Genomic DNA, 27,688 nt, shown 5'->3' with positions numbered 1-27,688 from the left:
CTGTAACTTTTAATTTTTACTTGTAAATGAGTATTTTGGTAATTTATTTACGTATTTTGTCTTCAGGAATCCGATAGGCTGTACGACAAGTTGCTTTTAAAACAAAGGATGAACTTTTTGTCCCAGATGTCTACTACTCCAATAGATTGCTTATTTAAGGTGAGTAACTTTATTGGCAGAACTATATGCATACTTACTTACTTCATATTTATATACTGTGCTTTGTGCGATTGTCTGAAACGTAACACAGCGTTCATTGTATTAGTACTGCAAAATATGTTTTAGTAGTTGTTAAAAGTATGCTTGCATTTCTGTGCCAAAACATTACCAAGTTAATATGACTTCATGAATTCTGGTACCTAAGAAGTATGGACTCAGATGTCGATGAAATGCTACTGCTATTGGTATTGATCAGTCCATTTAAAGCAAGTATGTAATGCTAGAAATTGCTTGTGTCTCACTACCTTTAGTGCTTAAAATTAAAGAGATTGCTGAAACAACTTAAATGTACTCACCTGATAGCTACGTCATGTTATGTGCTTGTCTCTGACTGTTCTAGAAGAATTTTCCATGTACAAGGAAACAAAGCAGAGCTTTTAATTTTGTTTTTGCTGCTTATGGCTAGAGACATAGTAATTTTATAGAAACGTTTTTGCACAGAGGAGCTCAATTAGACCGAGTCTAATTGTTTTAATTTTTTTTAATAGAAAGCGAGGTAAGCCAAGAACAGATTATTTTTAATGCTGAATGCCCATTAAAGGGTTTTATTCTGTGACATTGTTCATTTCTGCTTTCTAACAGTTGAGTTTGTGTCGTTTATGATCAGTTTCTTTGTTTTTGTGGTTCAGTAAGTTGTTTTTCTTTTTTTCTAAATTTTTGTGAGGATGGCTTTTTATATCAGTTCCTCATTCTCTTTCTTCTCTTGGCTTTTTGTAGCATATTGCTTCAGGTAATCAGGAGGAAGTGGAGCGATTACTAAGTCAAGGTGACAGTGATAAGGACACTGTACAAAAAATGTGTCATCCGCTCTGTTACTGTGACAAATGTGAGAAGCTAGTTTCTGGGTAAGCACTTTTTATCTCTGCAAATGCAGAAAAAGCTATGTAAGAAGTGTTAATGTAGATTTACTTCAGGATTTTGGTAGCGCTTCAGGATATAATAAAAGAGCTTATGTTCATGTAGTTTGAAACAGCAGAAGAAATATTAGGAGGGTACTGAATGCTTTGGATCTGAGCAAATTTTGTGATGGAGGCTGTATATCTTTTGGTAAGTGTGATGTGGAATGTTTCTTCTCTTGAGCAAAACTTACACATCGTGGACAAAAACACTCTCAAAAAACCTAAAACTTTGGATAGAATAATTTGTCAGTGTGAAAAGTTAGAGGATAAGGAGTTCCAGCATCAGTTTCTTGTCTTGGCAGTTTGTCTCTCTTCATCTCCTCGTTAACCCTGCTGCATAGGTAATTGAGCTGCTTTTAAACCACTGTGTTTTGTAGGAAACTGAATGATCCTTCAATTGTCACTGCATTTTCCCGAGATGACCGGGGATATACACCACTTCATATAGCTGCTATTTGTGGTGGGTCTCGTTGGTTTTCTTTGCTAATGTTTTCACCTTCTTATGTTCCACTTTTTCCTGTTAAGATCTTTTCCAACTTTCACTATACAGTGAATTTAACGTTGAAGTGTTTTTAGCTTATTAGCTATGAGAACTGATATCTTGGCCCATGCTGAAGTTTTCTTTTAAGCTCTTTTAAGTTTCTTATGGGCAGGTTATTGTTTGTTTGCCAGCAGTTTACTTTTGCCTCCCATGGTTCTTTCTTCAGTTGTGAAAAAAGTTACAATTTCATCAGAAACCAGTCATGTTTTTAAAGAACTTGCAAATTGAGAAATTAATAATTTCTTTCTCCTGTAGCTGGCTATACATGGTAGATCTGTACCATATTCTGTCTTGTAATATTCACTGTACCATTGATCTTTAATTTTTTAGAAGATGAATTAATTTTCTCTGTGGCTCCTTTGTTGACCACCTTCATTCTTTTATTATTATCTTGAATCCTAACGTGGGAAAGGTTTGTGTGACATAACTTTATTTTCTTATTCAGAATACAAATGTAGCTTGCTTTTAGCTGGTGGTTCTTTTGCAGAGTATTGACCATGTATAACTTGCAACAGAAAATATCCAGTGGGAAGTATGTAGAAGGATAGCATGCAGAAATGGAGGTTATCATGTTTGAATATGAAAAATAGCAATGTTCTTCAGAAAACTTTACTTCTCTCTTCTAATGACTGTGTATTTTCCAAGGGCAAACATCATTAGTGGATTTACTAGTAGCCAAAGGAGCCATTGTCAATGCTACAGATTACCATGGTTCAACTCCACTTCACCTTGCCTGTCAGAAGGGATATCAAAACGTTACAGTAAGCACTAAAAGGCTTAATTAGAAATAAAAGCAAGTACTTAACCTAAATAATAGATATCTGACTCTTACTAAGCTGTTCTACTGTTATTGTCATTTGGGTCTTCTTCAAAGGTTTTGCTAGACATGTACGTGCTGTCAGAATTGAGGATCTTTCAGCATTTTTATTTGCATATTTTATGTTTTACTTTACTGGGAGGTTTTCTGCCATTCATAACAACTAAGTAATTGACAGCTGTGAATGCCTGAGAATTAATCCATTTTATTAATACAATGTAGTATCAATGGAAAACCTGTTAAATTTTTGCTCTTGGCTAGGACAAAAGAGCCATTGCAGTCATTGGAAATAATTAAATTTCTTCAAATTGTGTTTAGGATAGACCGCCTATGTTGCATGCTTGAATTTTGTATATGTGAGATCCTTGAGTTACCATGGCTTAAATAATTCTATGTCTTCACCACTATAGGCTGCTAATATGCAGGGTAAATTATTGTGTGGTATATGTATTGCAGTGTTTGCTGCATTAGGTGATTCATTTTTTCAGTGACAAATCTGAATATGTAACCAGCACTTTATTTGTTTCTTGGGTTAGGGAAAAAAAGAAGTGCTGTAATGCCAAAAGGGACTGTTAGTATTTGAAGCAGGAGGGACAGACAGTTTTTCATGAAGTGTTTCATCATACTAGAAACCTAAAGGAATATACAGAGTAACAGTTGTTTCTGTATTAATCTTTTAGTTATTTAGATGTCTGCTTTTATTTTTCTTCTAAGCTTCTCTTATTGCACTATAAGGCAAGTACTGACGTTCAGGACAATAATGGAAATACTCCACTCCATTTAGCCTGCACCTATGGTCATGAGGATGTAAGTAATTGTTTTGTAACAAACTAAGTGGATATCTAAGTGGAAAGGAATTAAACCATGATACCAGTTTGCACAAGACTTCCATGTTCTAAAAAGAAAATAAATTGGAGGGTAACTGTTTAGTGCTGTAAATTAAGACTTGATTCAATACTTCATAACAATTTTAATTATACATTCACATTAAATATAATATTGTGCTAATTTAGTTATTAAACAAAGAGTTAAAATCAAATAACACTCAACTATAAAAGCCTGTCTTTTAGGCAGTGAATTATATGAGTAGGAATGAAAACAACCCATTTAGCATTGCACATGTTATATGAATTGGAGACTATACAATAATTTATTAATGGCTGTCCTTTTCTTTCCAGTGTGTTAAAGCATTAGTCTACTATGATGTGCATTCCTGTAGACTAGATATTGGAAATGAAAAGGGAGATACTCCTCTCCATATAGCTGCTCGTTGGGGTTATCAAGGGATCATTGAAGTGCTTTTGCAAAATGGGGCAAATCCAAGTACTCAAAACCGGATGAAAGAGACTTCGCTACAGTGTGCATTAAATTCCAAGGTACTGTTGCTTATCTTCCAGCTTGATTTCTCTTTGATGTAGTTCCACAGAAGTGTGGCTGCTTACCTGTTAAGAAGATTTTGTACTTTAATACTGTTTAAGTTAAAATGTATGTTTGCTTTTGAGGTAAAATGGTTGTGTTTTAAATCTAGCAGTATGAATGCAGTCTCCCAGTAGTACAGAACATAAATTTGCAGACTGGTACTTTTAATCTGCTCAGTTGTGATCTGTTACTAATATTAGGTTGTCAGCTAATTTATGTTTCAGTTGGTGGAGTTACATTGGTTTTCTTTAATATTTTTATGCAGATTTTGTCACTGATGGAATTAAACTATCTAACCTTTGAGCGGGGACAGAGTGCTTCTGAGGTAACAACCAATGGAAATCACTGAACTTTTTTTTTCTTACATTTAACCTGCTTAATCTGATGATGTAAGTTTTTCTGTGTTTTTGTTTTTTTCTTTTTCCCAACTTGAAGTCACCACTTAGGTCTCCTCAGCACTCAACAGAAACTTTCAGCAGAGGATCATCTGTCTCTAGTTTGTCATCAGCATCAATTGATGTGAGGCAAGATGAAGTGAAGAACAGTTATAAAGAGGTAAGACTGAGGTAAAAGTAAAGTAAGTGAACCTAGAAGAGCGATATTATATAGGACTGTTTTAAACTGCTTCTTCAAAAATATTCTTTTTCTTTTCCTTTTTTTACTTCATTTGGGACCTTAAATCCATACTTCAGATTTATACCTTCCCAAGATTGTCATATCATCACTCCTTCTGATACTGTTTGTATTTCTTTATCTTCTGTTCCATTTTTTCCAATTTGATCTCCACAGTATCTTTGTTTCCCTCCATATCATTTCTGCATTTTAATTTTTTGCATTCCTTCTGCTATAGTTCTCCTCTTTCCAAACTTTCCTGTTTTCTAAAAATCGTCAGGAAACTTTACATCATTTGCCAGAAAGACAATATTAATTCACACTTTGGTATCTCTTTAGTCTGTGGGAGCCTAGATGTCCAAGTGTACCTCTGTGTGCACGCAGGCTCTGTGAGTGAGGTCTAATGTATGTAAAACTTTACCTGATAGATTGAGGATTTGCTTTTTCTTGAGGGAACAAATTTATCGCTCATGAGAGCTAAGATGTAGTTCAAACCAGGGGAAAAGATTACAAGCAGCTTATACCTTATATTCTTGGGGTTAATGACCTCTTCCTTTAATCCAGCTTTAGGTCAGTTCTGTTTGCCAAGTTTCAAATGGGCTCACTGCTGTTATTCTTACTAAGCAAAGAGACAAGGGCCTAATCCCGAGAGATCCTCATAAAGGGAATGCCACTGGAAGTAATGGGAAACTGGTAAGATCAGTTTTCCAGACTTCAAGTCTTAGATCATGGATTAAAGAAATGCAGTGGGGTCTTTACTACTGCTAGTTATGGCATATGGTCTTGAATGTATCTCATTTACAACTTAGAAAAGAAAAAGAGCTAGACATGTAAATTTGTAATGTCATTTGTTGGAACTGATGACTCTTAGTAGAATTTCTGTTCAGCAGCAGAAAAGCTGAGTATGTGAATAAGTTACAGTAGATTTCATCAAGTGGCTTTGTTTCTTTTATTTTTACATTTAAAGGAGAGTACTTACCTTCCACAGAGAAATGAGAAAGCAAGCTGGAAAAATGGAGGAATGCTCGAAGCAGACATTTTAGCTTGAGTACTCTTAATAAATAATCCATAAGCTGCATAATAGATTTATATATTTCTTCACTGTTAAGGCCTGGGGCAGTTTTTAGAACTCTAAGGAAGTTGTTTTTGGAAAGAAATTATCAGCGCTTGTGGGTCACTTGCTATTACTGTTAGGTATCTTCTATGTGATAAGACTGATCCCTGAAAATCATTAACAGCTTCTGTGATGACATTATTCTGTATGATTAGGGAACTGTGCTAAGGGAAATTTAAGGGTGGTACAGATCTTCTTAATATGTTTAGTCCATTTTAGATGTGCATGTGCAGGGGATACAGCTTACCTGCCTTCACATGTCTGAAAGACAATTGTCTTAAGTTTTTCTCCTTAATTGGTGGAGAGAAGTTAGTACCTCCAGAGCACCATTCTTCTCAGACATCTTAGATGCTTAATTTGAGCTGAGCTGTACTCAGGTGTTGTTTGTCTGCATTCTATTTTGCAGGTACCAGGGAGGGAATTTAGATGTAGACAGATGGCTTTTACACATTCCAAGTTGGGTAAGAAGAATGCTGCCTTGAGGGCCTAGTGCATTACTTCAAGGAACTTCACCTTATACTAGAACTGTAGTAATGTGGAAGAACAGAATTTAGTAGCTTCCCTAAAAGGAAATAAAAAGGGATGGAGAGATTTAATCTAGCCTCTGTTTTTTTGCCTGTACAAGATTTGTCCTGCTCTGATAAAACCCTGAAGGAGGTCAGACCAGCGAAATATGACTTCCTTTTAGTTTCATTCTTCCATGTTTGTTGTACCAAATATTAAAGTCACAGCCTGCTTGTCTTCCATCTGAGATTCCCTTCCTACTTTACATAGCTGCAGAGAGTTCTGAAGTATCCTTAAAAGTCACTTGCTGCTCTTGCAGTGTTTCACCGCTCAGCATCCACCATTAGCAGTATCTAGGCTGACATTACCATTCTGTTTATCCAAATGTAACATAATTTAAAGATTCTTAACTTTATTTGTATTTGTAACCTGGCATAAAACAATAATAAAACTCCTTCCAGAAATGCTATGGAAAGGAGCTGATAGCTTACGCACAAAATGTAGAGTTAATCAGAAACATTTTATGTACATTCATGCCTTTTAAAAATTAAAAACTCTCTATCTTGCTAACAGCTTTCTGATAAATATTTCTGTTTCCCAGAATGTACTAGAGTTGTAATGTGAAAAACAGCTAGTTTGTAGTTAGGTGGGCTATGTTCAACTTAAGAATAGATTAACAATTCCTTTTTTCCCCACCCTTCCAGAAAAGTGAAGACTACTTAAAGTACAGTAGTGATGAAACATAAGGTCAATGATGTGTAAATTGCCATTAGTAACATAAGTAAAGCTGTACACTTTCAAGGAGCGTCCATTTATTTCTGTTATATGAATAATAGTGACTCCCTTGAGTGATACTGTCATATACGCTTTCTAAAGGAGTTTTCCTGATAGCGTGCTTTCTGGAACTGGAGTGAGAGGTGAAACTATTTTATTGCTATCAGTTATATCTTTTTGTACAGCATGCTGAGCATTTGTTATAAATGTGTTGAGATGCAGCTGTAATGAGCAATCTTTATCATATTTAGATAAAGATTGAAATGCAACTCTAGCTGTTACTCCATGACATATTCAACTTGAGATTGAACTTGATTGAAACAACTTTGTTCTTACAGCAGTCTCTTTGGTGATATTGGCACAGTGCTGGAATAATTTGCTAAAGTTGATAAGAGCCCAGACAACAATAGTGCTCATCAGGGCAGGAGTTTCACTTGTGCAAAGTTTTCTTTAGTTTTAAATTCACAACAGTAATGTATGGTCAACTGCTGCTGAAACAGTGTAATAATGTGTAGCAGCTTATATGGCTTTCCCTATAAGTAGATGAGTTGTGTTCTATTTACGTAAGTACTGTTTAACTGATGACCGAATGACTGTGAATGCACAGCTTTTGTAGTTATTTGTAATTAAAGGAAGGTGTTTTTTTCTTTAAAACTTTATTAGCAAATATAAAATGGCCAGCACTAATCCAACTACATTAGCTTAGGGATTGGTAAGAGAGACAGGATTTTCTATGCACAGCTTAATACTAACAAAGCAAATGAATTTTCTTCATACATAGGTGGAGAAACTCCTAAGAGCAGTTGCTGATGGAGATCTGGAAATGGTGAGTCCTAAAATGGCTGTTGAATATTACTGAATTCCAGTTTATCTCATTCAAATTGAGGAAGTTATTTGTAAATAATAAGGTATTAAGCGAAGCATTCTTATCTTCCTTCAGAAACAAATATATAGAGCTTGTTTTCTACCAAGAATTTTCACTTGATGTCCTCAAATCATTTTACCTACAGTGCTTTGAGGGCTATTATTTTGACATTTTCATGACCATTCAGTAAAGAAATGAATTTGGTTATGTAACGTAGTGTCGACTAGATGGGAGCTGTTGGTCTAATTTAATATCCTTTTTTTAATTGCAGGTTTATATGACATTAATGATATTTATTGGGGCGCTATTATGATTTTGGAAAAAAGTTGTCACACATGATAGAGCTATTACTGGGTCATCTTCATCAGAATTTTGTTGGTAGCAGTTTTTGAAAAGAAGAAATTTTCATGAGTTCCAAGAGCTGAGATTTACCTTGAAAAATGAATCCGTGTGCACAGGGAACCACTTTTATCCCTTTAATCCCCTGTACTCAAACTATGGCGTACGTAACAGTGCTTTACATTCCAGTTTGCTGGAAGAGGTAGAACAGATAACAAGTAAAATCCAAGGAGTTGGAAGGGAAATTTGCTGCTTGCTTAGTATTAGTGGAATTGTCTTTATTTATCCCAATATTCCTGATACACAAGGTTGCTATTTCTGTTTTATTTTTATGGTTTTTCTTGCTCTTGCTGCTCCCTAGGTTCATAGTGTGATTTTTGCACATACTGACTTTGGTATTCTTCTGGGGGCATTACGTGAATAGCATCTTGTATTTCTGTATATTTTAGAATCCTCTTTTATTTTCTATTTTGGCCACTTTAAATAATTTTGTCCCTTATGAAATACTGCTGTTTAAAAATGCATGCCTAGCCAGATATGGCTACATGCCTACATTTCTGCATTATCTAATGGTTTGAATGTTGTCTACTGTTTGTTTTGCAGTGTAAAGCAGAGTAAATGAAAAGTGGGCCCTTATTGTGATTGTGTTATTGTGATACACTTTTATTTATAGTTTATGCTTACAGAAACCTTTGGTTATAGCAGTCAATACAGAATAGGAATTACCTTAGGAGCATACAACTTTTCTGTAGTCTAGATCTCTCTTCAGTAGATGAGTTGGTGTTTATAATAGTATCAGATTCAGAGCTGGTGTCCTGTAGCTTGGAATACTTGTTGTTTTGATGTTCTTTTGAGTTGCTATGACCATTTATGTCCAGAAGTTTGAAAAATAAAATGTTTCCAATGACATTCCACTGAAAACTTGAAGGCGTTGCTTAGAAATCTTTACAAGTTTTATATTTTCAAAACATACATAAGGCTGTATGTTTCTGATTTGTTTTGTACTTCACGGGACAAAAGCATGAACCTGGGTGAGAATGCAGGGTTTCTCTTCAGGAGGCATATTCGGAAAAAATCATTTAGGTGTTATGTACTTTGGCAGTTTCACATCCCCATTGCACAGTCATAATAAAAAGAGAGAAAGTACAATGCAAAATGCATACAGTGTTAATACTGTATTTTGTCCCAGTTTGCTGATAAGAAGGAATTTATTTATCTGGAGACAGAGGAAAGGATCATGGGAAAGAAGTGTAATGTCATTGTTCTAGTTTATAGCATAGCTTAATCTTAGCAATTATTTCCAAATCAGCCCTTAAGGTCTTTCAAGAAGCAGCAATATACACAGCAGTGACATTTACTATGGCCTTAGCAAATAGTAAACAAGAGCATATTACAATTAGCTCTTCACAGATTTTGTCAAAATCTAAACTATCATAAAATACTTAAGGAAAATAAAATATATTGTTATAATCTGCTAGAAAATAAATATCTAGCACTGATCAAGAGACATCGTCAGCGAGAAGCATTTAGAAATCTAACATGCATTCAGATGACAGTCACCTTATTTTTTCTGGCCTTACTTTCCACATTATTCAAGTTTATGTAAAATTTTTCATTAGAAAGAGAACTGTTCAACTGGATGGCATGCATGCTTGCATATAAGCATATCATCTACAGCTTGCATATCTATTTTAAAAAGGGTCATTTGAAAATTCTTATCTTGTTCTGACGGCCCGAGTTCTGTTTCCATAGGAACAGAAGCATCAGAAGGGTCATTAGTGTTGTTGTAGATTTCTCCTCTGACAGCCAGTTCAGCTTTTCAAGAGGAGGCATTAAACAAAGTGCCATGGAACTGGAAGATGGAACAAAAATAATAATTATGCTCTGATTCTTCAGGAAGCCAAAAAACCACAACTTTTGTCATTATCATAGCACCTGCAAACTTCAAAAGCAATTATACTTTAAATTAGAGATAATTATGTTAATCAGAGAGAGTTATTTTAATTAATTGACCCAATGACAGTTCTGCATTCTGAAAATAACATTCAGCTCACTTTGGTAAATCCTCTGTGTCCTTAGTGAGAAAAAAGAATTTGAGGACAGTATAGAAGATCTGTCTAGAAAGGATTAAGCTTTATTACCCAAATATGTTTCAGTTATGTAGCAGCTTTTTGCAAGGAGGTTCTCAAACTGTACTTTCTACATGGTCATTTACTGCAGTAATGGAGCCTTCACTTATTCTAAGGTATCTTTAGTTTACAGTGGATGAATGGATTCCAGTGTAAAAATATATTTCTTCAATGGCTTTGTTGTGTAGAATTTAGTTTAAAATTAACTTGCAGTAAGTGTCACTGCATGCAAAGCGTTCAGGAATGCTCTGAATCCTAAGACTAATTTCACTGAAGAGCTCTCTCTTAAAAAGAAGAAAGTAAAACTGTCAAGCTTCTGGGAAGTAAAAGACATAGGAAAAATCAGGGCACCTGCAAAGCTTGGATATTGATTAAATGTTGTTATCCTTGTCACTCCTTGTGTTTGTTAAAGAAAAAAGTGAAGCAAAATTCACGTTGACAGGAGCTGGCACAAATCTTGGTCTAATCATCATCTGAGCTAAAGGGATTTGGAAGGTTTGAGCAGAGGTGAACACTGAAGTCTTGATTAGGCAGCAGGAAGTCATTTATAATTTACTTCACTGCTATACTTGGTGAATTTTCTAGCTGCTTTGTCAACAATAACATTTGATGTTTTAATTTGCCTCCAGGGAAGTGATGGCAGGAGGTAGCTGTATAGTCTTCCTGTGATGTTCACAAGTATGTGTTTGTGAAATTGTACTTATATAAGATGCAGATATGCAGATTTATTAGGATGTGGATCTATAAAGGAGGACTTGCTTTTTCTACCAGGTACGTTATCTCTTGGAATGGACAGAAGAAGACTTAGAAGACGAAGATGATGCAGTCAGTACATTGAAACCAGAATTCTGCCATCCATTATGCCAGTGCTCAAAATGTGGGCCAGCACAAAAGGTTGGAATATTCATTCTGTAAATAAAATAATGTGTGTTCATATAATTCAGCTTCTAGCTCAAGGGAAATAGCATTCGTATAGCCCAACACCTCTGTATCTCTGTCCAAAAAGTGATGAAATATGTACAGACGACAACAGAACTCATGATAGTAAATTGTACAAGGCCTTATTTATCATGGAGTACAGAGGTTTTAAAATACACTTTTTTTTTTTTTTAAGTAAGGAAATGATTCAGGCTGCTTGGAAATAGAATGCCAATTACTTGCCCTTCAAGAAGAATTGCTACTTTTTAAGACGTATGTCACCAGATAAGTCATGGGAGAATAAACCACATTATAAATTTTCACTGCATTGGCTATTTTGAAGTAAAAGTATCATCCATAAAGAGCAAAGATGTGAGATGGCTTAAGTTTTTCTAAATTTCTCACTGCTACTTTACTCTTATTTTGTGTAGGGTCTGTGGCTTGTTCTTTGATAACTTGTTTCCTTGCACTTCTGAATATGGAGACCATATGTTAAAGATGCCACACCTGGAGAATGTGAAGTTCTGCTGGTGTTGGGAAAGGAATAGGCTTTGGAATTCACTTGCCTACTGAATGAAAAGCAGAAGTCATTTGTTAACTGATCTGGTTAAGCATACCTTTTAAAGAACACTGAGGACAGGCAGGATGAAAGATCTACCACTGTGAACATTAGGCACCCATGCAGTCTGTGAAAGGAGTAAAAACAAATACTGCTGTGTAAGCCATGTTCCAGGTAGTTTTCTTGACTCCCCACGGAGTCTCTGCTCTGGAACAATGATACTTGCACGTGGAAAAAAATAATTTTAGTTATTATATGTATTACTTAGTAGTATTATCTAGTGCAGTAAAATAGGTACACAGTGTCTGCAAGAGCATGAGTGTCTATTTGTGAAATGTAGCTCATAAAGTATTAACACCCAGTCTCTGTATGTAACAGCATCCTAACAGCTATATAAAAACTCTGGGCCTTACTTCCATCTCAACCTGCACAGCTTTTGTCCCTTTTTAATAACATGAATACTTTGCCAGGAATTTCTATATAGGGAGCTATCATACTGAAAGAAAAAGAGAAAAAAAACTTAAAAAATACTGCCAAGGTGCTCTGATTCACCAGTTGTTTTCCTGAAAGTCTTCAGTGAGGTTCTGTAGTTGAAGTTCTTGTGAAGTCTGTCCATCTGTTCGGTGTTTTACTTAGTAGGTATTTGATTGCTTTTTGGTCAATAGAAAGTAACAGAATTAATTAATTATTAATTATCTTGTTTTGTGTACTCCTCAACAGAAATTTGCAAGGGTCCCTGCTAGTGGCCTTGGTGTAAATGTGTCAAATCAAGATGGTTTTACGCCATTGCATATGGCTGCACTGCATGGACACTCTGACCTTGTCTCTCTCTTGTTGAAACATGGAGCCAGTATCAGTGCCAAGAATGCAGAACATGCAGTGCCTCTTCATTTAGCCTGCCAGAAAGGTCACTCCCAGGTAATGGAGCCTCTTCATGGATGCAAGCTATTTAACACAGAGCCATCAGCGAAAAACTCCTCTGTGAAATTAGCAACAAGATAAACCAGTTAACAGTTAAAATTAATTTAATGATGCTTAAAGCTGAGGTGATGGTTGGTTGGTTTGTATGGCCTAAATTATGGAAACTAGTATGATAAGAATTAGTGCTTTTGATTGTCATCTGTTTGGCAAAACTGAGACTTGTTTTCCTCAATCTTCTTTCTTCCATCCTTTTTCATTCTCTATTTACAGATTTATACATGTAAAGAAATGTGCATGATAGGTAGTATCTTAAATTAAAAAGTTACTTCTTCCTACAGGTGGTAGAATGTCTAATGAATTATAATGCCAAACAAAATAAAAAGGATGCATATGGAAATACTCCTTTAATTTATGCATGCTTGAATGGTCACTATGAGACTACTGCCTTGTTATTACAGGTAAGATCACTAAAAACAGTGTTCAGAATACTACTTTTATGTGTTACTGGTGCTTGTTTAGGACTCAGATTAATATTACTATTTAAGCTTTTCTTCATTAAAATTACTCGGAAAAAAAATGAGTGTTTTTTTTCTCTTCCTCCTTTCACAGTTTTTGATGAGATAAATGTTAGTTTGCGACTGTACAGCTAACTGCTTCTATGAAACTTCTCTGTGGCACATGGCAGGTTTTCTTGCTTGTGATTGTATCAAATGGGTTTTTTTTAGCATTTTGTGTGTTGTTGTTTAGTTTAAGTCTCCTTTAGACTTGGCCTATCTAGAAGATGCACACAAAAAATGAAATGAGTTTCTTCATGAAATTGTGGCTATGAGAGAGTAGGAAATAATAATATGACCAGGTGGCTTATTGTTGAACTGGTGATTGCTAGCATATGCTTTCTGGTTTTGTATATAGCTGCAAGGCTGCTGTTGCTTTGTTCTCATTGCTACATAGAAAATGAAAGGGGAGAGAAGCACAATAATAACGTGCTATCTCAATTTTATGCTGCTTTTTCTTAACTCTGATTTTATTTTGCTGTCCAGCATGGAGCTTCTGTTAACCTTTCTAATGCCAAAGGAAATACAGCACTGCACGAGGCTGTGATAGGGAAAAATGAAGCCCTGGTAGACTTGCTGCTTCAGAATGGTGCAATGACACACATACAGAATGAAATGAACTGTACCCCTGCAGACTGTGCTGAGCCGGTGAGTGCAGAAAGTTTTTTCCAGCATTTGATTTTTTAAAGTTCCATAGGTGTAATGTAAAGCAAATGTAACTGCTTGTCACAGCAGCATTTTCGGCCAAGAAATTTGTATTCAAAAGTTATATGCGATATAAAGACTAAGATGCCTGTTTATTGTACCATGACTTGTGATATGTGAAAACGGTAGTGCTTCCAAAATAAAAATCCTAGACAAAAAGGATGAGCCTAGGAAGAGTGAATGCACATACACGTATGAAAATGGCCCTAAGGAAAATGCTAGTAGTGGCAGAGAGAGCAGAAGAAATGCAGGCTGGAGGAAAATAAACACCCTGTTTTAATCAGTTACCCTGCTAGCAATCTTGTTTCACCCACCATGTTTCACCCTTTGTGCTTTTTGATATCTTTTATCTTGTCGTCATCAACTTTCATTTTATTAATACTAGGTCATAAGGAGTTATTCTCTAAATGATTTGATGCATAGTTCCTATCTTATTGTACTTAAATAGTTTCTGACGTTTAGCATAACAGCCACAAAATTCTGTACTGCATCAATTTCAGTATGCATATTATCAATTTAATCATAAATGAGCTTTACCCATCAATGGTATAATTTGAAATAGTAGACAAAGGCTGCAAAAGCGTTTTTACATCGCACCTTGTGGAACACAGGCTTTGTCCAGAATCAAGCTGATACGAAGTCTTTGTTTATAAAGAGGTATTCTTGTGTACATTCGTTTCAGCAGCTAACACACCTGCATGAATTTTAATTCTGAAATTGTACTTTTATTTCCTTATTTTTATTTCAACACTGAAAACGGAAACTTCTAAAATTAAGAACTCAAATATCATTAAGTTGCTGGAAACAGCAGCAAGCTATGTACCTGCATCAGCAGAGGAAGAAAAGGAATGTGAGCAGCATGCTACTATCAAGATAAGAAGAAAAGGTACATGTCCTATTTCCACTGTTATGAATAAAAAGAGATTTAGGAATTAATCTGAGACAATATGATTTACATATAATTAAAGAATAGCCAACTGTTCTTCATATTTGTTACAGGAAACACTTAGAATAATATAACTAAATTCAGCAGACTTTTAATTACATATATGACATCTTTCACAAACTCAGTTTTCACTTCTTTGGTGCAGAGCAGGGAATTTTACATACTAAATCATTTCATGTTAAAAAGAAATAGCACGTTTGAGATTATATAATTAACCATGCAATACTTTGTCCATTTCAGTGCAAAGAAGGGATTAAATCACCTCTGGTTGTCATCCACATTGCCCTAAAACAGATTAGGCAATGATACTTCAGTGTGTTACTGTCTCTCAGATTATGGGACAGAAATCAAAGTTACGGAAATAATTTTCTAAGCCATCAAGCAAGATTTGCAAAAAACATATCTTTCCGTAAATGGCAGCATTTAGTACAGTCTAAACAAATATACTGAGACACATGGTACAGTTTGATGGTATAGCTGAGCTGATGTAGCTTATTGCCGCTTAAAAGAAATGGTGTTACTCCTGGCCTGTCTTCACTTCATCTCTCCTTCCCTCTGCTTCTGGTTGTCCTTATCCACTGCTTCCTTATGCTGGCTCAGAAGTTTTTCAGATGATTTCCCAGCTGATACAGTTCACAAACAGAGGAGAAGAGGTATAACAAGTAACAAGTTTTGTGCTGAGCTGCACAACTCAGCATGGCAAAGGACTTGCTGCCACCCCAGTTGTGGAAAGAAGACAGTTGAGGCCAGGACAGAGGGAAAAGGAGAGGCAGAAGTGCTCATTTCAGCATCCATGAGTTTTAGTTAGACTTTTCAAAGTACCTGATCTGCTTCCTCAGGAAAGAATGTAATTATTTTGTTAAAATTTATCACCATATGCTGTTGCCAGAGATTGATATAATCCTTTCAAATATCATGGGAATAGTTTTTAAAAGACCAGCAAAAGACATAACTAAGAAGTATTAATGAAGAGGTGGAAAAGCATTATTTATACACATTTGTAAAAATTGGAATGAGGAGCCTCAAAGTCCAGAATTAAATGGTCTCTCCAGAATCTTGGCCAGTCATGCTAATCTGATCAACAGTGCTTACTCCTGCAACTTAAAATGGTTTAAAATTTCCAAAGAGAAATGGTGACTGATTCAAGTTATTACTGTTATATTTTTACTACAAAACTTTTTCACCTGTCAGTAGATATCACTTTTCATTCAGAACTTTTTTTTTTTTAATTCTTCATTGTGACTAAGTTGTACTTCTAGCTGCCTGTTCTTTTAAACCCCTAGTGAATGAGCCATGTGAGAAAGCTGATGATCCCATAAGAAGACAACATCAACTCGTCCAATCAATTAACAGATTTAACAAGTAAGCATAGAAGCTTTCGTGGAAGTATATTTATTGTTTCCCATAAGCAAACAAAACATGTAACTGTTTAATAACACCCAAAAGTGGGCCAAGCATTGTTGCACATCAGATATGACTGAGTAGACAGATACAACAGTAGACATTAATCCACAGAGGCATAAACATTAATATCACCAGACAGATGTTCTAGGTGTACTCAGTGGTGGTGAACAGCAGTGATGTGAAGCAGAAAGGGGAAAAGCTGGCTTCTGAAGGTAGTACTGGCAAACATATTTACAATAGGTTTTGCACTGATACTTGCTATGCCATAAATCAGCAATTTCTGAGCCAGATTGTTTTAAAAATATCTTAATGCTTCACTCAGACATTGAGTTTTGGCTATTATCTTCCAAATTTCAGTTTATACTGTGTGATAAAATGATGCCCCATCCCTGGAGACCTTCAAAGGAAGGCTGGATAAAGCCCTGGGCAACCTGATCTAGCTGTGGTGTCTCTCTTCATTGCACGGGAGTTGGACCAGATGGCCTCAAAGGTCCCTTCCAACTCGAAGGATTCTATGATTTTAAAATATAGAAGATAGTAGTAGGCTGTCCTTTTGTGGAAAAAGTGACTATCAGATAGTTGCCTTTGTGTGCTGAGATAGTGCCACCTAGTGGGTTTTCCATCATCAAGACTCATGAAAAGAGTCTCTTTATCAAGTTAAATTTAATTTCTTTAAACTGTATTTTAGAGCAAAACACGTACGGAGAACAATAACAAGAGATAAAAGTGTCCCCAGTTTTGACTATCAGTTCTTGCACCAGGTAAGATCAACCACATTACTTGTATAATATATATCTGCTATTAACGTAGATACAGTTAACAGGGAAATCTCTTTACTAGTGGTGGTCAACGAATTCCCAAGGTTCTGATGTGCTTGCTAAATTGCTAATGTTCCATCCTCATCCAGACTTAATTGTACTACTCTACTATCTATCTCTTAAATGTCTCATACTTCCTTTTAAATTTCTTAAGCCTCTTCTTGCAGGCTTAATTTTTTTGTCTTTTTTGTTGCTTGTCCAGCAAAATCTAGGATATGCTTGAAAAAGTGCATATTGTAAGAATAGATGTTGCCAAGCAGAGGTGCTATTCACAGGAGAGAAATTTGTCAGCAAATTGATAAATCTGCTTCTAGGTGGAGACTTTTTGCAAGGGAGATAGCAAAATGGATGTTGCATTGTCAGCTGTATCACAGCTATATGGTGTGGTCAGTTCATCAGTGGTTGGGCGTACTGTGGCTCCCTAAGTCAGTGTAGCTGCTGGATGCTGCCCTATCCACAGAGCATGCATTCCCTCTTCCATCTTTGCTCTGGCTGTGACTCTTACTGGAAATCTTTCTGAGCCTTTCTGCATACTAAGTCAGGAGGAAAACAAACCTATTCAAAAGAAAGCAGTTTTCTACCAGGTTAGTTCAGTAGCTGTCTATTATTAGATTGATGTAGTCTCTGAAATGCGGTCTCTGCCTCTCATCTTCATCTATAAAATGAAATGTTTTTCTGTTTCATGGATCTCTTGTTAGATTTAATATTTGCAAATTGAGAATGCCAAATTAATGCCATAGAACTGTAATATTTTATTAATTCTTTCTAGCATTAATGATAATATTCCATTAATTAAATGCGGGATTTGGATTTTATAGTTGTGGATCACCAAAGAGAGCATGTCATTTAAATACATCAACTGACAAAAAAACTGATATGTGACAATGATATATAGCACATGCACCATGTTTGACTGTCATGGCTCTGTGAATTTACAGGTCATAGTCTCTTTCCGAAACTTATTCAATTTTTGGCCATTATTTCAGCAAAAGAGTATTATAATTCTTTTCTGCCCTTAATTATTTTCTCAGAAAATCTGTCATTAGTATGCTTGGCCTTTTTTTTTTTTTTAGTATATATTTCTAATTTTTCTATCTAAATCTGCAAAGTGGACAGTGACCAAGGGGAGCCACCTTTTTTGTAAAAGAAAAGTCGGAGGCAGATATAGAAATGGAACATAGGAGTACTTGGAGTGATTGAACAAGAGTCTTGAAAAAGGAGCACAGGGTCTCTCCCCTGACAGATCTGGCAGCAGTTTGGCTTTCAGACCTAATTCTGTAGTGTCTAGTTGAACCTGTCTCTGTAACTGCTAGCACATTTCTTTGTGGTATGAGAAACAGCTGTTATAGTAACTTAAGACCTGCACTACAAAAGATATTTGTAAGAGATAAGATCATATTGGAAAATAAGTTTTAGAATGCCTTGATTGTCTTTTCAGTTCTGGTACTGATGTTATGCTGTGACAAGTTGGCCTCTTCTTGTTTTCACATATTTAGACTGAAGATGATAAATGTCCTACAGAGTGCAGTATTTCCAATTCTTGACTGTGTTCTCAGTGTCAAGAATTTCATGACGTTAATGTGATAATTATATTCACAAAACTATTTTAATTGTCCATGTTTGTAGTGAAGAAACTAGACAATGCTTTTGACGTGCCATTTTTCTTTCCCCACAGTTAGCTATTAAAAGCTTCGATAAAACCAAGTTAAAATCTGTTGAAACACTGGACCAGAACAAAGCTAAGATTATTGATGCAGAATGCAGTGGCAAATTTATGAAACATGACGACATGATAGAAACTCCTTGTAGGAGTAAATTAATGCACCGGAGACACACCGTTCCACTTTCAGCAGAGAGTGGCAGTGGTAATAGTTTATCCAGCCCTGGAAGTCCAAGTATTTCACAATCAAAAGACTGCTGTGATGACTTGCTTTCCAAACATTGACAAAGAAGCGCAACCGTGATGTCAAAAGCTGAGGAACTAGCTGGTGTTGATTTCAGTATCCATTTGCTGCATATCAAAGAACTTGCTGACACTTGTAAGCTATGCCTTCAGAAGAGAATACAGGGATGACTGTTCAGCAGAAACAGAATGTTCCCAGAACTCTTGAAGACTGAATCTGTCTTGGAGGTAACTACAGAGCCAGATCGTTACTGATCTCAACAAACAGGGAAGTACTGATGTATGTAGGCAGTAAAGTTACCTTCCTGTTCTACTTAGCACTTACTAAAAAATCATATATAACAGTAAAACAGACCAAACCCTGTATTGTATTTTTTCAGCCATCCACTTTGTTTTTAAAGTCTTTGAATAATTTTCACATTTTCGGTTTTTACCACTACAGTGGATAAATATATATAAATATATATATATTTATATATACATAAAGATATATTGGATAACAAGATATTTATTGACAGAGGTAATTGAAATGTCTATTTTTATTCGAATATTACAAACTGTTATAGTATATATTTCTGTATATTTCAGTAGCTGAGAAAACAGTAGCCCCATAGCATCTGTGACACCATGTTAGACATATATACATGCTAATAATATGAAGGGAACTAATCTTTGCTAATTTCTTTGTAATGCTCCCGTGTATCGGATCTACAGCATCAAGTTCTTTTTAGGAGCCAAGACAGTGGGGAGAAGTAGAGAACCGCTGCAAGGCTAAACTGTCAACTCAGTGTTCAGCCTGATTAAAAAATATGCAGAAGCAAGAGTGCATAAGGACACACAAAATTGTTTTAAGGTTTATTTTTTTTCTTCCTCTAAAGCTAGCCATTCAAAAAATGCACGAATATTCGTGATTCTGAACCTGGGCAACATCTGCAGACAAAACCGCTGCTTAAGAGCATGAAGCAGACTGTTACTGAAAGAAGTGAACTTCCATTTCTGAAAGGTACCTCTCACACCACTTGGCTTTTATTGGAATAGATCATTCCTAGAAGTGATCACTGAAGATGAAAAGCTCACAAGTAACTGAGATGGCTGCTTAGATTTGGACTTTGTTTTCTACTGTTTCGGTTACGGTAGTAAAACATGTAACATGTGCATAGCACAAGCCAGGTTCCTAAGTGCAGTATTTTTTTATTCTTGGCTCACCACATCCAGCTTTCATTTTATTTGTATGAATAATTTTATTTCTTTTAATTGCAGTATCAGTAAACTGCCTGGCAAAGTAGAAAGCTGGAGGACATGCTGGTGATTTTTTCAAGTAACTTTTTAATCTAAGAGGTAAAATTTGCAGCAAGTGCACATTTAGACATTTGGAGTTGAGGATCTTGTGTTTATTTTTCTAATAATTTATGAGTTTATCTGATTTTTCTAATGTGCCTTGGATTTGTGCCAAAAGATGGAAAGAAAAAGCTAGTAAAGTAATTCTTGAAAATGCTGTTTTCTTTGAGTGCTTATTTAAAGCATTGCGTCTCTTTGTATATTTACTTCCTTGTTTTTGAAGAGGCATTTGAAGAGTTCACCTTTATGTGTAAATTGAGGGGATCTGTTGGAATTTACAGTCACATTCAATAGGACTTTCTTTCCTTTTCTGCTCTACATTCATAGATTGCTATTAGTAGGTTGTGTAGGTTTGGGATTTCAGGCATATAAATATTAAATACAGAATTACCTGTGAAACTGAACATTTTCACTTATAAGTTCCTTCTTCATTTAAAAAAAGGTGGGATTGATGTTAACTATCTACAGCAAGCCAGAAGAGCAAGTGGAAGGGTGAACAGATGAACTAGTTAGTCTTTTTTCTTCCTGTGACAGTACACTGTTGTCCTAGAGCTCGTTGCTTATCCCTGCCTGTGATGTTCTTGAAATATCTGAAGATTCATTGTAAAGTTAAAGATAGAAATAAAATTTCATAGATCTGATTTCTAAACTAAATACTGAGAATTTAGCTTATGTCTTAATTACAGTATGTGTTTTACCTAAATCATGATAAGATTTCTTGACAGTCTGAATGAGAAAAATCAGCTCCATAGTTTTTTTTAATACTGGTGATAGTATGCTACGGCATCTAAGTGCAGAATATTTCTCAGAGTTGGGTAGCTTTGGAAAAAAGTTCTGAGTGAGTTTATTAATACCTTTGAAAAGTGTTAGAAATAAGTATCAGAGGATGTGAACTCTGAATTTAGTTTTGTTTTTTATTAAAAACCAATTTTGACTAGAACGGGTTATGGAAAACAAATTGTTAAATATTGTTCTATCTGAAGCATAAAGTGTTCCATTGTATTCTATGCAAGCAGTGAAACAGCTGCAACATCTTGATATAAACGACTGTGTAATTATTTGGTTAATTTCACTTTTAAAATTTAGTCTGTTTGATGGGCAAATAGACATCTCCCTGCTGCACAATGACCCTCTTGCACTACCTCAGCAAGGCTGGAAGCTCTAGTCACCAGGGGTGTTGGACTAGATGACCTTTAAAGGTCCCTTCCAAATCAAATGACTCTATGATCTTAAACTGGCTTTTTGTAAGGAGCTATACACAGCAGAGAAATAGTCCACAATAAGCAGTCACTAAGCACAGGTGCAGGAACAGCGATGCTCTGAAGTGCCACATATTTGCATATCTATTTGCTGCTGTTACATCTGTGGGTAGTGCCAGGTGCTACTGAGACTATGCATAAGTGTAGAACATGAAGCACAACTACAATTATACCAATCTGAGGAGGTGGCTGATTAGGAAAAGCACTCTTCCTGTATTTTACAGGAACTGGACAAGTGTTACACTAGTGCTTGCCTTTGGAAAACGTTTTCCTCTTGAATGAATTGTAAAATTTCCCCCCCAAAAAACCCACAAAACCAAAAGTAGCTTCATTAACTTGAGTTTTCTGTTGTTGTTCTATCTGAACAGTTGTCCTGTTGAACCCAAACCTACTTAAGTGATCAAACCATGCTTCACTTTTACTTCAGTGTTCAGTCTAGGATAAAGCTTACTTCCAGGCATTTTGGATTTGTATCTATCAAAGCACTTAAATCCTGACCAGTTCCAAATAACGTCTAATAAATGATTTAGGTAAGTGAAAGATTCCTCTGACATGCTTAACCAAGCTTATCATTAAAGAAATATACTGATATTCTAAGACTATGATGATTCAAGGCTAAACTCAGATAAGATTTGAAGGGAGTATTCCTAGGAATTCTCTCCAACAGTCTGTGAACAGCCATGTTAAAGTGATGCTTTTTGAACAAGAATAACACGCTTACCAGTGCTCACTTTAAACAGTTTTATTCTGTTCCAAAAAACACAGGATCATACATGTTTATGTTAAATGATGTCAGAAAAGGGCTTTGTGGTTGTAGAGTGTTTATCAGCACAATGTTTTTGAATAAATGTACAGCACAAGTTTTACTTTATGCATGCAGGAGTTGCAGAAATTTAGGAAAACTGATTTTTTTTTTTTTTTTAAGAAACACTCCAGCCACTTGATAAAAATGGAGGTAGCTTTAAGAATGTACGATACCAAATGTCTGACCAGTGCTGTATTACAATTACACAGTTAATTTTAACTTGCTTTTTTTTTTTTTTTTTTTTTGAGACAGCCTGATTATTTTGTAGGAGAAACTTCAATTGTATGATGGTAACAATTTCTTTATAATAGAGACTGCCCCCATTCCAAACACAAATAATGGCTACTTTGATGCTTTAACTTGAATTTATAAATTTTGAGTAGAGTTGAGAGTCTGTGAGCTGCTGGAGAGGCTTCCTTCAGGGGCTCAGGAAACCTTGCTTCTAACACTTCTGTGACTTAGACTCTGGAGGTAAGTGGCTGTTCCCAGCTTTACACTTAAGTTCTCATGTTACCGTATCTCCAATAGCAGCAAGTTAAGGGTGTACAGGTGCTGAAAGCATAGCTTACACACTGAGTAAGGGGTAACAATTTTCATGCTACTCGAGCAGTGGAGAGCTCCACACTGCTCAGGCCACTTATACTACAAAAATTTAAGTTATAAAATCCCCTTCTCAGGTGTATTTTACAAGACAAGTTCATTTGTTGGCCTTTATACATATTTATATATATTAAAAAAAAAAAGAAACGTAAACATTTTCAGATTTTGCATTCTGCCTGATAACTGTTGCCTTTGTCCAAGCCGTTTATTTGGCAGTCTTACAGTAGTATTTAATAATCATCCTCTTCATCTGAATCCAATACTTTCCTTCTGTTGAACTAAAATGAAATACAATGGTCACAGTAAATCCAACACAGAAAAAGTCTTTCAAACTCCACCCATCTGACAATCTATTACTGGGAAACAGAAGTTTCACCCCATCACAACCTTCCAGTCCCCACCTGGCATAATGGGAGAGATCAAAAGCACAGGTTTGTCTCACAACACAAAACTGATATCCCAGTGATAACATCTGCAAATTAGACTATTCCTAAGGATATAACCCAATACTTACTTATCAGTGTGGGTAAGAGAAGTGATGGTAAATACAAACTGAAATAGTGCACTACATTCAGTTTTCCTGCTTGAGTTTGTAACTATATATTACATACATATAATTTTTATATTTTATTATATATAATAAACTATAGGAAACAAAACTTACCTTTACTGTTGTTTTCTTTTCTGTTTGCTGACTTACTTTTTCAAGTATTTCTATCAAACCTTGTTCTGATACCTAGGAAAGTAGAAGATTAGTATCAAACAAATGAAACGCATTTTCCTTTGTAAAAGGTGTCTGACTGATGAATTATACCATGGTAGTCAGAAGTGTTCCTAAGAGCTCTTTTCAGTTATTTAATTCTATGAATATTAAAAACATCAAATATTTTTGAGGGAATTAAGTTTGAAAATGAATATATGCAAGAAAATATAGGGGAAAAAAAGCAAGACATAACTCACCTTTCCAGGTAGCTGTCCAAATCTTGCCATCTGTATAAGATAATTCTCTACTGCTTTTGCTTTGTCTGGTTTCACAAGTGCCAAATTGCTTACTGCAACAAAAAAGGCTCTGTTCAGTTTGTTTTAGAACACACTTTGAATATCATCACTGTCACTTTTTAGATACTAAAGTAGGGAACTGTCCTCTTTGTGCCAGGATGATGAAATAAACTGAAGAAGGAATTTTGACAAAGATAAATTTCTTAAATATTTGTTCTTTATTAGATTAACTAACATTGACTCACTACAGTTCTTACTATTAATTCATGGAAGAACTGGAATAATATCATTCAGATGTCAGCTGACCACTCCCCTCACTCATACCACCAGTTGAAAAACTGAACTAGCTTTCCCCTCAACAGTTTTTTTCAGTGTGGCCTCTACACAGGCATGTATGTTCTCTATTTGAGAGGTGAGAATTCTTCATTTTATAGCTTCTTGGATACTTACATCTGGCACGTGCTGCTTGATCAAGAACTTGAGCTAAAATTGTATTTCTTATTTCTGCTTCCCTGTAATGGAGATTAGATACATTAAAAGGGAGATTTCAAACACCACCTGAAACAATATGCACAAAACCAAGGAAGTTTACAGAAGAGTTTCCATTTGCATAACTGACAAGAACCCTACATTTATTTATTATTTCTTCTGTTGCATTTCTGCCTTGGGCAGCTGTACACATCAACAATAAAGCTACTACATCAGCTGACAGCACCTAGAGTTCCCCTTACTACATTGATTTATTCATTACATCTTGCCAGAAACACCAAACCATGCTAGCTGCCATCAAGATTCTGTGATCAGTTCCATTTAGTTCCAAAAGCAGCGTTTGTTTGATCGGGCACCAAGAAGTCCATACAGCTGCAGACAGAACTAAACCTCGTTATGTATTTAGCAGTTTCCAGTAAGTCTTCATACCCTGGGAGTTTTAGTTTCTGTGTTTCAGTTAATACAAGCCCTAAGCTCTCACCCTGACTTCTTTCAAAAGCCTCCACTTATTTTTTTCCATTTTTCTACTTTGGAAAGTATGAAATTGCTTTTGTGTGTGTGTGTGTGTGTGTGTGTGTTTTTCCCCTTGTACTTAAATCTTTCACGTTTCAGTTTCTTTGCTGATGGTTTCTTCCAACAGCCGAAGCTCGGCTGAGACACTTAATATGAAAAGAAGGGGGGATCGAGACGATGAGAGGAGACGCGGGCGGCAGCGGGCAGCTCCCATGGTACCTCTGCTTTGCCTCCTGTTGCGATGGATCAGCAGAACTATCCTAAATGAGACAGAATAAAAAGCTGCAATAATCCAAAAACGTCACTGGCAGGACAAGGAGGTTCAATCTCTCAGCAGAGATCAACGCGACCCAAACCGCCCGCGGGTTCCATCCCGGGCATCGCTGCCCTCGCAGCAGCCAGGCCGAGCCGCCTCCGTACCGCAGCACCGCCAGCCCGGCCCGCCCGCAGGTCCCCCCGGCACCGCCAGGCCTCCCCGCTGCACGGAGGCGGCAGCGCTTCCAAAGCTCACGCGGGGCCCCGCGCCTTACCCCGTGCTTGGCCTGCAGCTCGGCCAGGCGCTGCTGCCGGAGCGCCGCCAGCTCCTCGTCCGCCATGGCCGACGGCCGGTCGCGCAGCCGCCGCACCGCGCATGCGCCGGCGCCGTCCGACCGACGTCCGCGGGGCGGGGCTCGGCGCGTCATCGGGACCCGAGGAGCGGGGCTCCGTAACGCGGGCTGCCTCGCGCCCGCCGCTTTACCCCGTGCCGCCAGCAGAGGGCGGCCGAGTCCCACGGAACGGCCGCGCGGGGCGGGGCGGGGCGTTGCGCTGAGGGCCGGCCTCGCGGGCGGGGCGTGGATCCGCGCCGTCCGGCTGCGCCGCGGGGAATTTTCACTTCTGAGAAAGACATAAAAATCTGAAGGGCGGGAATTTTGAGAGCAGTTCCTTCCCAAATCCTTTGCGCCTTGGTTTCAGACACCAGAGGGCTCGGGAAAAGTCCGTATTTTTTTCCACGAGGTTTTAATCTCAATAATTAATGTTTCTTCCAGCGGTGCTCGCGGTAACTTTGTAGCTACCCTTAAAAACGATGTCAGCGCCGTAACAGAGCGGCACGCACGGACGAAGCCGGCAAACAAAACGCTCCCCTTCCTCGAGCGATTCCAACCGCGGACCTGCAGCTACGGCAGCGCTGGTTCTGAAGGGAGCAGCACCAGAACTCCTCGCTCGATGAAATCCTTGTTTGCTCCTTTCGAAACGGAACTAAAATCGAAGTGAGGATGACCCACGGCGCAGCAGTGTGGGTGGGAGCCTCAGCTGTGGGCCCTAAATCAATAAAAATCAGTAAAAACACTCCCGAGAAGCACCGTGCCACGTCGGGCGGTGGTTTCACAGAGCTGCGTGCGGAATGGGGGAGGACGGAGTGGGGTGTGAGTCGGAGGTGCGAGGAGACCTCGGGCTGTAGAGGCAGGAACGAGAGAAAAGCAAAGCAAAGCATTATTCATTACTTTTCTTTCTTTCTTTTTTTTTTTTTTTTCCCTCCAACTCCGTTCTTCCTTAAACAATAAGCTGCAAATGTTTGGGAGGAATGGAACCCATGTGGGGCCATCAAATCTGCAGATGGCACGCAAACCTTTTCTTTTGTTCTATATGGGGTGGTTTGCTACTGTAAAGCCTGTAAAGGCAAGGCAGCGCCCCACGAGCTCCGCGGGAACCGAGCTGCGCTCAGCCCGGCATCTGTAAGGCGCCTCAGCTCAGTGCCTGGCTTCCAGCACGGGAAAACCCCGTGTGTGTGCATATCCATACAGTATGTAGGATATTTATCATATAGGGAATGTATACGTAATTTAGGATTGTCACTCACGAATTTGCTCCGCTACAAAGTGCCGATAGTTCTTTTGACATGGCTGAAGCCATTCATGCCATTTTATTGCTTATTATGCTCTGATGTTTTCTTTGTTTTACACATCAGCTTTTTTTTTTCGCTTTTTTTTTTTTTTTTCCCCTTGAATGTAAAGCATGACCACTGTTGGGTTTTTTGGGCAAAGGTCTGCCCCTCATGTTATTCCTCACTTTCTGGATAACATATTTGTGCCCGCACGAGGCAGCTGAAACTCTGCATTATAGCACATAAGCTTTCTTTACAATCAGAACTAAGATGTTGGTAGTTTGTGCTACATTTTGGAAATAACACAGATACATGCACTGAACAAGATTTGTGTTCTTCTTTTTTCACTGGTAGTGGAACTACTCATTGCATTCCAACAATTTATTTTCTTCCCTAGCTTATGGAAGCAAATCTACTTCCATAAAACAATATTGGTTCTGATTATTCATTTAATTAAGAGCCTGTGGAACAGAAGATGGCACTGGTTTAAGTTAACCCACTGTAACTCACTTTCCATTATTGCTTCCAGCTGCTGTTTCATACATGGAGATTAAAAGAGAGAAAGAAGAGGAGAAGAAGCAAATGGAAGCCAGACTGAACAAAATGCTATTAGGGAAAGATCAGGAGAGATGGGACCTCAGTGCTCTCCATAAGCTGCTGTACTGCATCTCGCTCAGTCCACCTTCAGCTGTCAGAGCTGCTGACCTCAGCAGCTGCTGGGGCCCTCAGCCCCCATAGGGCAGCAGTGTGTGATGTGCTTTCCTGAACTGCAGACCCTGGAGCAGCACATACCTGAGCAACCCTTTGGGCAGGGCTGAGAAACTCGCCTGTGTCAGTCACATAAAGTTCTGATTAATAGAA

The 27,688-nt window shown here is 37.3% G+C and overlaps 2 protein-coding genes across 5 annotated transcripts in view; one reads left to right on the top strand and one right to left on the bottom strand.

The window, feature by feature from the left end:
• Nucleotides 1–20,453, top strand: part of ANKRD27 (ankyrin repeat domain 27) — a 58,318-nt gene extending 37,865 nt beyond the window's left edge. For 2 of the 4 annotated variants that reach the window (XM_031615360.2, XM_031615359.2), the window contains 17 exons: nt 67–159; nt 937–1,064; nt 1,496–1,578; nt 2,305–2,420; nt 3,191–3,283; nt 3,655–3,852; nt 4,161–4,220; nt 4,331–4,450; nt 7,681–7,725; nt 11,004–11,126; nt 12,430–12,627; nt 12,969–13,088; nt 13,671–13,832; nt 14,667–14,775; nt 16,119–16,197; nt 16,928–17,000; nt 18,733–20,453. In XM_031615360.2, coding sequence (XP_031471220.2) covers nt 67–159; nt 937–1,064; nt 1,496–1,578; nt 2,305–2,420; nt 3,191–3,283; nt 3,655–3,852; nt 4,161–4,220; nt 4,331–4,450; nt 7,681–7,725; nt 11,004–11,126; nt 12,430–12,627; nt 12,969–13,088; nt 13,671–13,832; nt 14,667–14,775; nt 16,119–16,197; nt 16,928–17,000; nt 18,733–19,002 — 2,070 coding nt within the window. In that variant the 3' untranslated portion in view covers nt 19,003–20,453. Of the gene's footprint in view, nt 1–66; nt 160–936; nt 1,065–1,495; nt 1,579–2,304; nt 2,421–3,190; nt 3,284–3,654; nt 3,853–4,160; nt 4,221–4,330; nt 4,451–7,680; nt 7,726–11,003; nt 11,127–12,429; nt 12,628–12,968; nt 13,089–13,670; nt 13,833–14,666; nt 14,776–16,118; nt 16,198–16,927; nt 17,001–17,371; nt 17,444–18,732 lie in introns of all 4 variants that reach the window. The other 2 variants (XR_016470552.1, XM_031615361.2) reach the window with 2 other exon arrangements.
• Nucleotides 20,454–22,284: 1,831 nt separating this feature from the next.
• On the bottom strand, nt 22,285–25,616 carry PDCD5 (programmed cell death 5). The gene is made up of 6 exons (XM_031615136.2): nt 25,494–25,616; nt 25,183–25,223; nt 24,412–24,473; nt 23,923–24,014; nt 23,627–23,698; nt 22,285–23,240 (listed from the first exon to the last, which is right to left on the bottom strand). Exons 1-6 carry the CDS (start codon nt 25,557–25,559, stop codon nt 23,193–23,195), a joined length of 381 nt encoding a protein of 126 aa, XP_031470996.1. The 5' UTR covers nt 25,560–25,616; the 3' UTR covers nt 22,285–23,192.
• Nucleotides 25,617–27,688: the final 2,072 nt, after the last annotated feature.

This window comes from Phasianus colchicus, chromosome 13 (genome assembly GCF_987193195.1).
Source record: "Phasianus colchicus chromosome 13, bPhaCol1.hap1.1, whole genome shotgun sequence".
Taxonomy (NCBI): Eukaryota; Metazoa; Chordata; class Aves; order Galliformes; family Phasianidae; genus Phasianus; species Phasianus colchicus.
This window is presented reverse-complemented; position numbering and strand designations above follow the sequence as displayed.